The 13,271-nt window shown below is 49.0% G+C and overlaps 1 protein-coding gene across 2 annotated transcripts; it reads right to left on the bottom strand.

Annotated features, from left to right (window-relative positions):
* Positions 1–1,119: 1,119 nt before the first annotated feature.
* Positions 1,120–13,178, bottom strand: PLAGL2 (PLAG1 like zinc finger 2). Of its 2 annotated transcripts, XM_027078617.1 has the most exons (3): positions 13,047–13,178; positions 7,440–7,812; positions 1,120–4,304 (listed from the first exon to the last, which is right to left on the bottom strand). In XM_027078617.1, the coding sequence occupies exons 2-3, from the start codon at positions 7,697–7,699 to the stop codon at positions 3,074–3,076; spliced, it is 1,491 nt and encodes a 496-aa protein (XP_026934418.1). In that variant the 5' UTR covers positions 7,700–7,812; positions 13,047–13,178; the 3' UTR covers positions 1,120–3,073. The 2 variants fall into 2 exon arrangements, with proteins under 2 accessions (XP_026934418.1, XP_026934419.1); XM_027078618.1 differs by lacking the exon at positions 7,440–7,812.
* Between the last annotated feature and the right edge of the window lie 93 nt (positions 13,179–13,271).

Genomic DNA, 13,271 nt, shown 5'->3' with positions numbered 1-13,271 from the left:
ACGAGCAAAAGAAGTAATCACACTTGCTTCCCAGATTTCCATTAACAAAATGCCATTGTAAAAGGGTGAGGGAAAAAACCTCATTGTTATTCCTTTCCCTACCTCTCACATCTCTAAGATGCGCACAGATCCTCTGAGCTGACACAACTGGGCATGCTATCCCCTGGCCCCCAGGACTGCACTCAACCCTGACCAGCTACTGTGCAGAGGGGGAGTTGCCTGCCACTGTTCAAGGCAGCTCATGCTGACAGAGGTTGGAGGTGGTGGGGGAAGGGAACATCACCCCTTTTCCTGGTCCCCGTTTGGTCTCTGCCAACATGCCGTGGCTCCTGTCCTGGGCAGAAACCCCTAGGCTCTCATGGCCTCAGTAAGGGTACTGAAGTGGGTTTGGTACTGAGTAGGATAAAGCTATTCTTATCCTTTGAACAACCAGGCCAATATGGACTTTTTTCTTTTTTTAAATTTTGGGGAGGTTTAAGAAATGGCTGGGTGTCTATGGTCCAAAAAAAAAACAAAAAAGGTGAAGGCAAATGTTCCTCTGCACCAGCAAAGTTCACAGTGATAGGAAAATTCCTTGTGGGTGGGAAGGGCATTGAAGGAAGAAGAAAAGAGGAACAGGACGGAAGGAAGAAGTGAGGGGAGGAAGGGCAAGGCCCCAGTTACAAGGTTTTAAATAGTTGCTTTGCCTGTCCTATGAGTTTCCCAGCATCACTAATGGGGGAGAGTATTCAAGGAAGGGACAGGAAAGAGCAAAGAGGAGGCGACTCTTCTAACAGCCCAAGACTTTATATTCTGTGGCCAGAGGCCCATTTGCCTCTGTAAACGAAAGATGCAGGGAAGGTGGCAGGGAGGGGTGAGGGTTGCTGGGTCTAGTGATGAAGATCAGAGACGACAAGGAGAATGGCAGCAGAGTCCTGTTTGGATCCTCACATACCATTTCCTATACACGAGTCCCAATAACATGCACAGCATGCAGGAGGTGGCTGCGTACCAAGGGGACGCTTTTAAAAGTAAACCTTAATTAGTCCCTGGGACTCACTGAAACTAATTTTTAGAAGCAAATCACCTACTCTGATTCTAATCTTGCCAGACACCTTTATATCTGGTTTTGTTTTTCAAAAAAGGTATCCCAAACTAGCCTGCCTAAATTAAAACATGCTTATTCACTCCACATTGCTTCCAATCAAGGGCCAGGGAGCTACATTATAAGGCTTTCACCTCAAAGGAAGAGTACTGGCCTAGGCTGAAGCAGAAGCCTGGGTCTTGGACCTGCTCAGTTCCTGATGATAAACCAAAGTGATTTCTAGACAGAAGGGGGAGGGGGGGAGGACTGGGAAGAGGCTGAGGCAGTTCCTCGGTAGTTTGTCCTGAAACCCTAGTGGAGAAGCCAGTACGAGGCACCTGCTGAGAGAAGTGCCCAGAAACTGCTGGCTGCATCTGTAGGAGTTAACAGTAAAGAGGTAGGAGTGTGTTTCTGAATCAGAGTGGAAGTGTCTCAAGAGGGCCCCACACTGGTGGTCCCTGAGCTGCCTCCCTTCCACGAGTGGGAAGAGCGAAGCCCATGCAGAACTGAGATGAAGCAGTGATGGGGTTCAGCTGGGCAAGAGCTGTGCTATCTGTGGCAGGGAGCCCCACAAGTCAGAAGAGAAGAACTAATCATTTGTTGCAAGAAACTTGCTGAGTACTGGGGGCAAAAGTGAGAGGGGCCACAAAAGGAAGATGGAAGTTCTTTGATGGAGAGCAGAGAAGCCTAGGCACAGTGGGCCTGAGTCCACGGGACTGCAAAGTGGGAGAGAGGAGGAACACTGTAGAGAAGAAAAAAGTTTGGTATGGGAGGCAATGATGTACACCCAGAGATTAGGACTCAACTATCTGCCCAGTCCTAACTTTCTGAAAACTCTTCTTCCAACAATTCCACAACTTCCTGGAAAAGAGACAGGAGAGAGACAAATGAGGTCTCACCCTGTCCTTTGCTATCCACACCAGCCTAGAACCGGAGTCCCTCATTCCAAGACTAATGATAAAAGCTCATGACATTCAGGGTGGGGATTAGAGAATTGGGGCGGGAGGTGATGGAAGTGGGCATGCCTTTCATTTCTTCCCCTCTCCAGTTCAAAAGGAGGATGAGGGGGTCATGATGTACTTGGAGAAAAACAGAATTGCAGACCTGTGAGAAAACCGCTCCAATCTTCTTGCCTGTCTCCTGTGGACTCTGCCGACGAAGGCAGGAACAGACACAGTCATGGAAGATGGCAGAGACTGAAGCAGTCCAAAGTCAGTTTATTTCCCCACAGGGGAAAAATATGACCTCAAGTGAAGAGAAGTCAGTGAGACCCGACTCCGCCTTGTAAACAGGGCTCCAGTTAACACCAGGTACCAAATGGTTCCGGCTGGTGCCAACTGGAATGGACTGGTGGGAATGGATTCACGGTGTGTAAACAATGTTCACTGCAATCATTCTAAGGCTATACAGCTCAGCAAGGGAGGTGAAATGGTGTGTCTGAGGCGACTGTGTAAACGGTACCGTTGCTGGAAAACACTGAAAATGGAGGTGCTAGGACAGGAGGGATGGAGGTGATGGGAAGAACAGAGGCCCTCTCTCCTGCCTGTTGGTTGGAAGCAGGCAATGGACCCGCTGCAGCAGGGCCTGACCAACTGCTGTGGGGTCTGCAGGCTGGGACCAGAAGACGGGCTTCTTGGGCTATTTCTCTCGAGGTCATCCAAAGTAAAACCCTCTGTGTCTCCGAGACCTCTCCCTTCTCCAAAGAGGAGGTGGTTCTGATGCTTTGGAGAGGGAGAGGGCTAGGTGTGGCTCCCGATTCAGATTAAAAAAAAAAAGTAAAAATACCTGAAGTCCTATTGTATGAAATCTTTTCATGGGGTTGGGGCTCAAGGCTCCTCCTGGAACTGATCCTGGAGCCCAAGCCCCCAAACCAAGTGCTCCATACAGATACTGAAATTTTTCTTTTTGAACTCAGCTCTGAAAGCTCAGCTGCCTTCATGGGGGATGCATATGGGGTAGATACTGAGACTCCCTGACAGAGCCAAGACTGAGCTGAGGTCCTCCTTGGGGCTACTGGAATGCCTGGTGGAAACGAGGCAGGGTGGTGGTGCTCAGGCCAGAGGTGAAGACAGGAGGCAAGGAGTGCAGAGGCCCAAAGTTCAGCGGTCCCCCAGCTCCCGGGGAATCTTGAGGCTGAGCTTGCAAAGTGGTGAGCAGGGGCTGCGCCTCGGCCTGGGAGTAGCCCATGACCAGGCCTCCTGTGGCCCCGGGTGGGTTACATGGGGGCAGGTTGAGAGGAAGAAAGCCCAGTAAGTGGGAGAAGTCCACATTAGCAGCGCAGAGGGCCTCAGAGAGGTTGGCGGGGCTCTTGGTGAGCAGTGCTTCATCTAGGAGGGCCGCAGCTGCCGCCGGCTGAGGTGAGGCGGGCTGGGGTTCAGCGGATGAGAGAGACAGGCTTCCAGGAAGCTCCGCCAGAAAACTATCCACCTCCACTTTGGGCAATTTGTCGGGCAAGTATGAGGTAGATCCAAGCTGGTATTTTGGAGGAAGCTGAGCTGGGGAAGAGATAGGTGAGGACTCCAGAGGGTAGCTCATACCCATGGGCAGCGTGTTGTGCACCAGGGAGTGTGGCACGCCCGCACTGGGCATGGTAGGGATGTGGGCACCATACATACCCATGGGCAACATGCCAGGGAAGGCCTTGGCCCCCATCACGTCCCGAGAGGCCATGCACAGCACAGGGCTCAGCTCTTCCTTCACATTGACTGTGGAGCTGCAGCTGAGTAGGCCTAACATGTCCACTGGCTCTGTCTTGATCTTGAGCAGCTCTTGCGAGTGACTCTTCTTGACATGACGTGTCAGGTGGTCTTTGCGGCCAAATCGCTGGGCACAGTACTGGCACAGGAAGTCTTTCCGGCCTGTGTGGACCACCAGGTGCCGCCGCACATCCTTACGAGTATAGAACCGCCGGTCACAGTGGTCACAGGGGTGCTTCTTCTCCTTGGTGCCACCTGCTACCCGGCGTGAGTGGGCCTTCAGGTGCTCTAGCAGGGCCTGGGTACTCTCGAAGGTCTGCAGGCACACCTTGCAGCTGAGGTCACCACTGCTGGCGGCATGCATGGCCAGGTGGCGCCGGTAGCCCAGCTTTGTATTGTAATTCTTACCACACTCAGAACAGTGGAGGGCCTCTTTGTTGGGGTCATGGGTCTGCAGGTGGTTCCGCAGATGATCCTTGCGGTGAAACATCTTATCACAGTACATGCACTGGTGGGGTTTCTGGGCTGAGTGAGTGGCCATGTGCCTGGAGATAGGGATGGAGGACAGAGGAGAAAGAAATGAGATCACAAGGGCTGGCTAGACAACTGAGTTGTCCACTAACAGGCAACCAGACACAAAAACTATGGTACAGCCATGCAATGGAATGGAATACCATGCCAACTGTATTCTATAGATATCCCTGACCACCTGCAAAATCATGTACTGCTATTCTTTGCAGCACTGATTTTAGTGGCAAAAAATCAGGAACAATCAATAGGGAATTGATTAAGTTATTCTATGTCCATAAAATGACTCAACTTTTTTTTTTTTTCTGGCCATGAGGCTTGTGGGATCTTCGTTCCCCGATCAGGGATCGAACCTGGGTCCTCAGCAGTGAAAGCACAGAGTCCTAACCACTGGACCACCAGAGAATTCCCAACTCAACTTTTTAAAATAATGGCAGCTTTATACGTACCACAGGTAACAAGCTCCTAGATACACTTAAGTCAAAAAAACCCATGAGACAGAATAGTGCCTATGGAATGGTACTATACATATGAAAAGAGGGAAGATATATGTATGTTTGCTTGTATGAGCTTAAAATATTTCTGGAAGGCTACACAAGAAACTGACAACACTGGCTACCTATGGGAAGAAGAAATGGGCAGCTTTTACGGGTGTGATGGAGAATTTTCATTATATACCTTTTGAATTTTGAATGCATTTCCTTTGCAAAAAAAAGCGTATTTATAAAAATTTAAATGACACAATAAAGGGAAAATGAAATGTATCTAAACTTCCTGATCTGGAACAATATCCGAAGATATAGGGAGCTAAGTCAAAAAAGGAAGTTCAGTATAGTGTGTGTAATACAATCCCCTGTGAAAATAAAGAAGGAAGGGAATACACGTTTGAATGTCTCAACAAGGACATACAAGAAACTGCCTTTGGGGAGGAGAACAGTGGCTTTGAGTGTGACAATTCATTTTTCACTGCATGTCCATTGGTACCATTTAAATTGTTTGCCACACAAAGCAGCAACATTTAATTTTAGCATATGTGCTGCCGAAGCGAGCACAGCAGCAACATTTAAAAACTTTTTTTTAGTGATCTGGCACCTCAGTGTCCCTTGGTTTGCTCCTGCTCCTTTCTGTCTGGAAAGCAGCTCAGAATCCAGGAACTGCAATCCAGAGCTCCACAGTACATTCAGAATCAACTCAGCAAGACTTTGGAGTCCCATGGTTTGCAAGCCCTGTGTGAGATGTGTGATTAACGTTGTTCTCCCTAAGAGGCTGAAGCACAGGGCAGCCCCACCCACCAGTCAGTAAGTGGCAGAGGCTGCATTTAAACACAGACCTTCTTGAGACCCAGGTTCACTTAGGTATGCCACTGCTGTCTCTAGCACAGCACCCAGTGATTCTTATCAATCGTACCCATTACCCTCATGCTATGTGTGAATGCTCACACCTATGAGGGTTACTATTAACCTCCTGTGACACAACTGGCATGAAAACGTATGAGAAGGAGATGCTGAGTGATCCACAGTCTATTTCCCTCATTTTGAAGGTGAGGAAACAAAGGCCCAGAGAGGTTTAGTAATTCACCTAAAATACAGTGACTAAGGGTGGAGTCAAGGCTCCTGTCTCCTGGCCCAGGACCTTTCCTGTAGCCTCCCACTGACACTCAGACTGTCACTAAGAAAGTCTAAGAGGACAGCCCCAACTGGAATTCACCTAAGACAGAGGAGCACACAGAATCAAAGCATTCCTGAGGACAACAGAACTGTCATGAGGGCAATCCTGGCCACACGCTACCCTGTTACCTGTTTTAGTTCCTTCCTATCAACTGTTTTCCAGACAAGGAACTGAGGCTTTCTGTGGTCATCTTGTCCTTGTATTTACTCATTTACTGTCTGTCCCTGCTACTAGACAGTAAACTCAAGGAGGGCCAGCACCCCCATCTGTCTGGCTCACTATTCTGTCCGTATCACTGAACACTGTGCCTGGTATGTGGCAGGAGATCAATAAATAATAGTCAAGAGATGAATGACTGTGCATCAGGGAAGTCTACATTATTGGTAAAGGGCATGTTCATGGTCCTCTGACGGAAAGGCAAGGATAAAATCAAAATTATGTCCCAGTGAGCCCCCCTCCCTTCAAAGCTGCTCTGTCATTATCTGCTTTACACCAGGGCTTTCACATTCCATTTCACTTTAAGTAGGGGTTCTTGGGCTTAGAAGTTTCAGGAAATCTTCCAACCCAGAGGACACCAGGGACTCTACAGAGACATAAGTAATCATCTGAGTGGCATGCTAGTTCAGTAGAAGAGGCACTGCAGGACCTAAGAAGCTATAGACCTTGGGTAAGTTACTTCTCCACTCTGAGCCTGCACTTTAAAATTTACAGATTGGACCTGAGGGTCTCCTTTTCCTTCTTAACTTCTAAAACTGATTCCTAATTTGGGGCTAATATTCTGACCATTACCCGACACAGGTGGGGAAAGTAGCACAGGCGTACCTCAGAGATATTGCAGGTTTGGTTCCAGACCACTGCGATAAAGTGAACATCACAATAATAGGAGTCACATGAATTTTTTGGTTTCCTAGTGCATATAAAAGTTATGTTTACACTATACTGTGGTCTATTAAGTGTGCAATAGCATTATGTCTAAAAAACCAATGTATATACTTAATTAAAAAATACTTTATTGCTAAAAAATGCTAGCTATCATCTGAGCCTTCAGCAAACTATAATCTTTTTTTGTGAGAATTACCAAAACATGACATAGAGACATGAAGTGAGCAAATGCTGTTGGAAAACTGGTCCAACTTTCTTGACTGAGAGTTGCCACAAACCTTCAATTTGTAAAAATCGCAGTATCTGAGAAGTACAATAAAGTGAAGTGCAATACAATGAGGTATACCTGTATTGAAAAAAAATTCTATCTAGTTTGTTCGTGGCTACCTGATATTGTACCCATCAGATTCTAGTGTTTGAATAAAAAATACCACCATTATTTTTCAGTGAGTGACCTCAAACGGCTGACGTTCAGGGTACACTTATGGGACAAATTAACCTCTACTCTTCTGCCACAGATAAAGTCCCACACTCAGTGGAGTCTCTCTGGCTTTATCCTCTGGAAACCTCAGGGCAGGAAGAAGTATGGGAGTATCACCTACCTATACAGCTTGTACTTGGAGGCAAACGCCTTGCCACAGTGCAGCTGAGGGCAGCTATACGGTCTCTGCTCTGGATGGGGGAGGCTCTGAGGCCTCAGCTTCTCCCCATTTGAGAAGGGTGTCCCCGAGATTTCACATTGGCACTTCACTTGACTCTCCGCCTCCCGGCCCCGAGGCCTGGGAACTAGTTTCCAGCCCACTTCCTCCTCCTGCTTTGCATCTTGAATCCAGGGGGGTACGCTGGTGAAAAATGTGGTCATGGCAAGGCTAATGGCGAAGGGCCATGTTATTGAGAAAGCCTCCCCATCAGCTCCACAGGGCTCTGTGCTCTGTCACAGCCTCCAACGCAGCCTTCAGAAAACAATCTCTTCACCTGAAACATCAGAACACCTGGTGTTAGGGAGCCCAATACCATGAAAACATGGGCTCTGGAGGCAGAGAGATCCCCGTTCCATCCCAGCCCTTCCACTTAGAAGCCATGTGACTTTCAGCCAATTACTTACTTCCCTGAGCTGTTCCCTCATTTACAAAATGGGCTTAATAATCTCCTACATCATAAGGATCTTTTGAGGATTAAATGAGATAATAAATACAATACATTCAGCAGAAGGCTGGGCACCTAGTGCTTAGTGGTAACTATTATTACAAGTACCACCTAGGCTAATAGGAAAACAGGATAATCAGAGGAAGTAAAAGCCCTAAACTCCAGGCTTTCCCTTCTAGCTTCACTTTTACATCCTTTCCACTAAATTTAGAAATAGCAGCACCTCCTCCTCCTCTTCACCCTACCTCCTCCTCACTTTCTACAATTCTCCTCATAGAGGTGCTAAGGAGCAATAAAATGCCCAAAAGGCATCAGAGGAGAAAGAAGAAGCCATTACTTAGGAAATTTACACCCTGGAGAGTCAGCCCCTGCGCCAGATGTGTTCCTTAGCAGATGTGTTTCTTAGCAGCATATCAACATCAAGAGGTTCTGTCTGAGGAAGGCAACAGCAAACTCAGCATTTCCACTAAACCAGTACTGGTCCTGTCCCGCCCTCAACCACCACTCTGGGTCTCTTGGTCTCAGGGCCCAAACCATACTTCTTTAGCAAAGTCCGCTGAACACGCAAGGTGTTGAGTGGTGCTGAGGGTCCCAAAGACCCTCATAGAACACGTGCATGTCTCCATTATGAGCAAGTAACACATTTGCATTAGAACTTAGACGCCATCACCAAACTCTGATTCTTTGAGAGTTCAGATCACATCTCTTTCATCTCCACACACCTAGCACCTAGAAAAGGACTTTCAACTTTCTTTTAGATGAGTAAATCAGTCATTGAATGCAAGTGGATTCTTATTGGCTAACATGCTCAGGAAGTTCTGGTTTAAACTGAGTTCCAAAGTGGGGAGCCAATATCTTGAAGTCTGATGCTTTCTACTGGGTTGTGGAGTGGGGCGGGGGAGCAAAGGTGACACAACTTCTTTCCTGACTCAACTCAGAGGAAGAGAGAAAGGGCATTACCATACTGATTCTCAAAAGGGGGACAACAGAGCCACATTCACACTCACACGCTCATCACACGAGATTACCAACCCCAATGCAACTTGCTATAACAGGGGGATTTCCTTTGAAGAGGTCATGCCAAAATTTGGTCATGAGGCTTTTCCATGTGAAGGGAGCAAAAGGGGTATCTGGGGATTGTCCATGAGAATCTGGGGAGGGCTCCAATTGCACAAACTAGCTGTGGGCCAAAGAATGCTTGCTCAGCTCATTAGCACCTGCTGCTTACAGTGACCATTCAACCAACAGGCTGGCCGTGAACGAGATGATGGGATCAGCGGGTTTATGCCCGAGAGAGCTTTGCTCATCATTAACATAAGCTACGTCCTGTTCAGGAACCATTCCTCTTGTTGAAGAAACACTGCAATGTAATATGATAAACATCTCCCTATCACGAGTGGAGATTTGCCTAGAAAGATCTGCACAAAGGTGGCTGCATGTTGCGTGAGTCACGTGTTAGCACTAAAAACTAGTCCCACTTGAGCCTTCGAGTCATCATGGCATATTTGCCTGCTTCACGATAAACCTCAAAGGCCTCTGATGTCTGGCTTTCATCGTTTAAGTCCCCTCCTTCTTCCAAAGGGTGGAATTACCTGTTTATAATACCAGTGATTACTAGGCAGCTTGGAATTGGGTAGTGAGCGAGCACGAATTTGAACATCTAGTTTGAAGGGAATTTCCCCCACCTTCAAAGTCAAATTCTGCCCCACCCCCCGTCAATACGTGAAATCATGCACCTCAGCCTCTGGAAAGTTGGGAATGGCAGCCAGAGGGAAGCAAGTCACATCACTTTGGCTGATGTGAGAGAGGAGCCTAGCTTTGGAAATTCCACGCAAACTCAGAAAGAGAACAGTATGTCCCCCACCTCCCACACGTCCACCTCATCTGTTCTCCTGAACAAGCACAAACAAGACACAGCAGTTTAGTATGCTGCTGCTGGAAGAGTAATGGGCTTCTAGGAAAGAGGCTGATGGTGGCTAAGAAGAGCTCTCAAGGTTGTACGGATAGAATCAAAGAAGGAAGGCAGCAGCCATGTGCTTGCCTTGATTTGCACTTAATGGGGCTATGGCTTTAGTGTTACCTTAGGAACCCTTCTGGAAATCTAGTTTTTCTCCCTCTGTCCCTTGTCTGCAAAATCCTTTCATCCAGGAAGATTCCTGGGCCTCTCCCACATTATCCGAAGGCCTATTCCTTCAGACATCTTCCTCTGCAAAACTGAAAAAATTCTGCTTCTCTTTCAAAGCTGCTCTTCTGGTCTCATACTCTAACCTTAACAACTACAGAAGCTGACAGAACCTGTTCCCATAAAACAAACACAATCAATCCCTCCCAGTTACTGGTGTAACTCGGTATATTTTCATCCTAAGATTCCTTCTGGAGTCTGATATGAAGAGGGAGGTATTGTGGAAAGAACCTTGGACTTGCTATCAGAAGACTGCCACTTACTGGCTGTGAAACCATGGGCAGGTTACGTAGTTTCTCTGAACCTCAGTTTCCTCAATTTCTAAAATAGACATTTGTTCACCTTACCTATAAAATCCTCATGGAAGATTCAGTGAAACTCTTGAAATGTCTGACATAAAACGTGTAAATACAAACAGTGCTGTCTCTGAGGTCTAAACTGTGTCTCCCTCTTTTCCGCACGGGGCCTGAATAGTACTACTTTTTTTTCCTCCCTAGATGAGTCTTCTCAGGCCTCAGAGTGAGTTTCCTTCCCTTCCCAACATCTCCCCAGAATGCAGCCTTCCCCTTTTCCCTCACAATTAACCCTCAGCACATCCCCCGGAGCCAGTCCCCCTTACTTTATCTTCCTCCAGCACCATATCCTGGGCCAGAGTTCCCTCACTGTAGGAATCTCCTCTGTTATTAAGGCCCCATACCCCAAATACAAATGCTTGCTAAAAACTCTGTATGGCCCTCTTTGGAAGCCTTTAAAAGAGACAAATCGCTTCCTCGTCTGTCTGTCCTCTGTTGTGTGCCACGATGCCTGCTGCCCTCTGATGAAACTATAGTTTTTATGGTGTTACATCATCTCTATAGAGACTGCGTTCTTTCTCCATTATTAGCCTGTTTCCTCATCTGTAAAACTAAAAATACTTACCTCACAGGCTTGTTGTAAGGATTATTTTAGTCAGGTATGCAAAGGACTCAGCACAGGGCTTGGCTTGCTCTAAGTACCCAACAAAAGGCAGCTATTATCTTTGCCTTTGTATAGAGTTGCATGTTCCCACCTTCTGCTGCCACAGTTGAATTCTCTCAAACCTCCCCCCAAAACTGTTGAGAAATAGCGCCCCTGCACCAAGGAAAGGGTTAATCTGTAAGTGTTCTTAACTAGAGAGACCCACAGAGGATTAACAGCTCCACTTCAGTGACTACCCTAAAATAGCTTTTATCCCTGCTGCCCAAGAGCTACTTGGGGATCTGAAGAACTCAATTCAACACCTGCCGAGGAGGAAACACACCCAGGAACTTTCCTTGCAGTGGACACAATCTTCCCTTAAGCAGAACCCAAAATAGCAACTGGGAAATTATAAATAGACTTAGAGATAAAAAACAGGTCCTGACCTGGGCATCAGAAACAAATCCAAAAGACACACTGACTGACTGGAGAACAGTGAGAAGGAAAGGGGGAAATGGGTATAGCTGCCCCCCGCCACCAAAACACACACACAAACACACATACACTCCAGAGTGGGGGGGAGAATTAAATTACAGGGAGGCTGGAGCGTCTCAATGACTTGCATCATTCCAGGAGACATCAAACAGGATTAACAGGGGCTGCTAGTTCTTCTATCGGTGTAGATGGACCCTTTTTGGAGTCCTTTTGATTCATGATTTCCTCTGATTCCCGCTGCCTCCCACTCCTAAGGAGGCCTTGAGCAAATGGCTGCAATTCACAACAGCCCCATTTTCACCAAGAGGAAACCTGATTAGACACCCCCCTCCCAACCCCGTGGCCTCACCTTGGGCGGTAGGGCTAGCAACCCCAGGCGAGACTCTTTCAGAGTCCCAGGCAGACAGGTGGGAAAACACACAGGCCAGGTCACAGGAACACTTGCTGGTGAAAGTACCAACTCCCCACACCCGACGTCCCCTTATCTTGCACCTTACAAGTCCCTTTCCCCCACCGAGATGGGGCCAGGACAGGATTTGCAGGGGATAGCCTGTCTTCTGGTTCGTTTCTAGACCACCATACTGCATGGGGGGAAAGGTTAAACGCCCCTGGGCTGGGAGGGCTGGGGGTAGACGGCTGCCGGACCAGGGACAGAAATTCAGGAAGAAGTCTGGAGGTCTCAGGAATGGAAGGGAGGGAGGAGCAAGTTATCTCGATCCCTAAGAGACCCCCACTCCACCCTCCGCAAAGAAAGAGAGACGGTGGGGGGTGGGGGATGGATTACATGGGATGGAGGGTTAAAGGGGCTGAAGATAAAAGCGAATTCCCTGAATTTCAAGAGTCTCAAAATGGTACCGGGTGGAAACTGTCTAGAGTTTGGGAGTACGATCGCCGAGGAGGGAACTATAGGTAGAAATTATTTGGGTTCCCCAGAACCAAATAATTGGGAGAAGCCTCAAAAGGGGTTATGTGGTTCTGGGAAATGAAACAGAGAAGAAGGACCGAACTATTTGGAGCAGGAAAGGGGGTTATGTGGGTCCGGGTAGGCGTGTCTGAGAGGAGAGAGCAGGTGCAGCTTATCTGCGTCCCCCAGACCCGGGTCCCTGGTAAGGTCAGCAGCGCGTTATCTGGGTTTCCAGGGAGCCTGCGGGGTCGGGAGTGGGGACCCCCCCCCCAGGGCTGAGGCTCCAGGTCTCGGAAGGGAGGGGGCCAGCGGGGTTTCTTCAAGTCCCCCAGACCCAGGTATCGGGTCCGGGGAAAGTTTTCGTCACCCTGGGGCCTATCTGGGCCGGGCTGGCGCAGAGGGGGCCTCGGGTCGGGGGTGTGGGCGACCGTGCTGAGGGGCCAGAGATGAGGGGCGCTGCCACTCCGGGCGCCGGGCGCGCGGGTGCAGCGAGACTGCCTCCCGCCCCGCTCCCCGCCGTCCCCCGGGGCCCTCGGCCACACTCACCGCGCTCCGGGCCCCGCGCTGCGGGCCGGGCCGCGCTCGGGCTCCGCCAGGCCCGCTCAGGCCCCGGTAGTGGCGGCGGTCGGGCCATTGTGCGGTGCATTCTGGGAGCCGCACGAGCGGGCGTTCTGCCCGTGGAGGGGGCGGTGCCGCGGGCTCTCTATGGTCCCGCCTGCCCGCCGGCTAGAGCGGCCGGAGCGGCGCGCGGGCGGCGCGCGGGGGCTGACG

Source organism: Aethalodelphis obliquidens, unplaced genomic scaffold (genome assembly GCF_003676395.1).
Source record: "Aethalodelphis obliquidens isolate GAN/ISIS:26980383/991018 unplaced genomic scaffold, ASM367639v1 scaffold42, whole genome shotgun sequence".
NCBI classification, from domain to species: Eukaryota; Metazoa; Chordata; class Mammalia; order Artiodactyla; family Delphinidae; genus Aethalodelphis; species Aethalodelphis obliquidens.
Note: the sequence above shows the minus strand (reverse complement) of the source record. Positions and strands in the feature narration are given on the sequence as shown.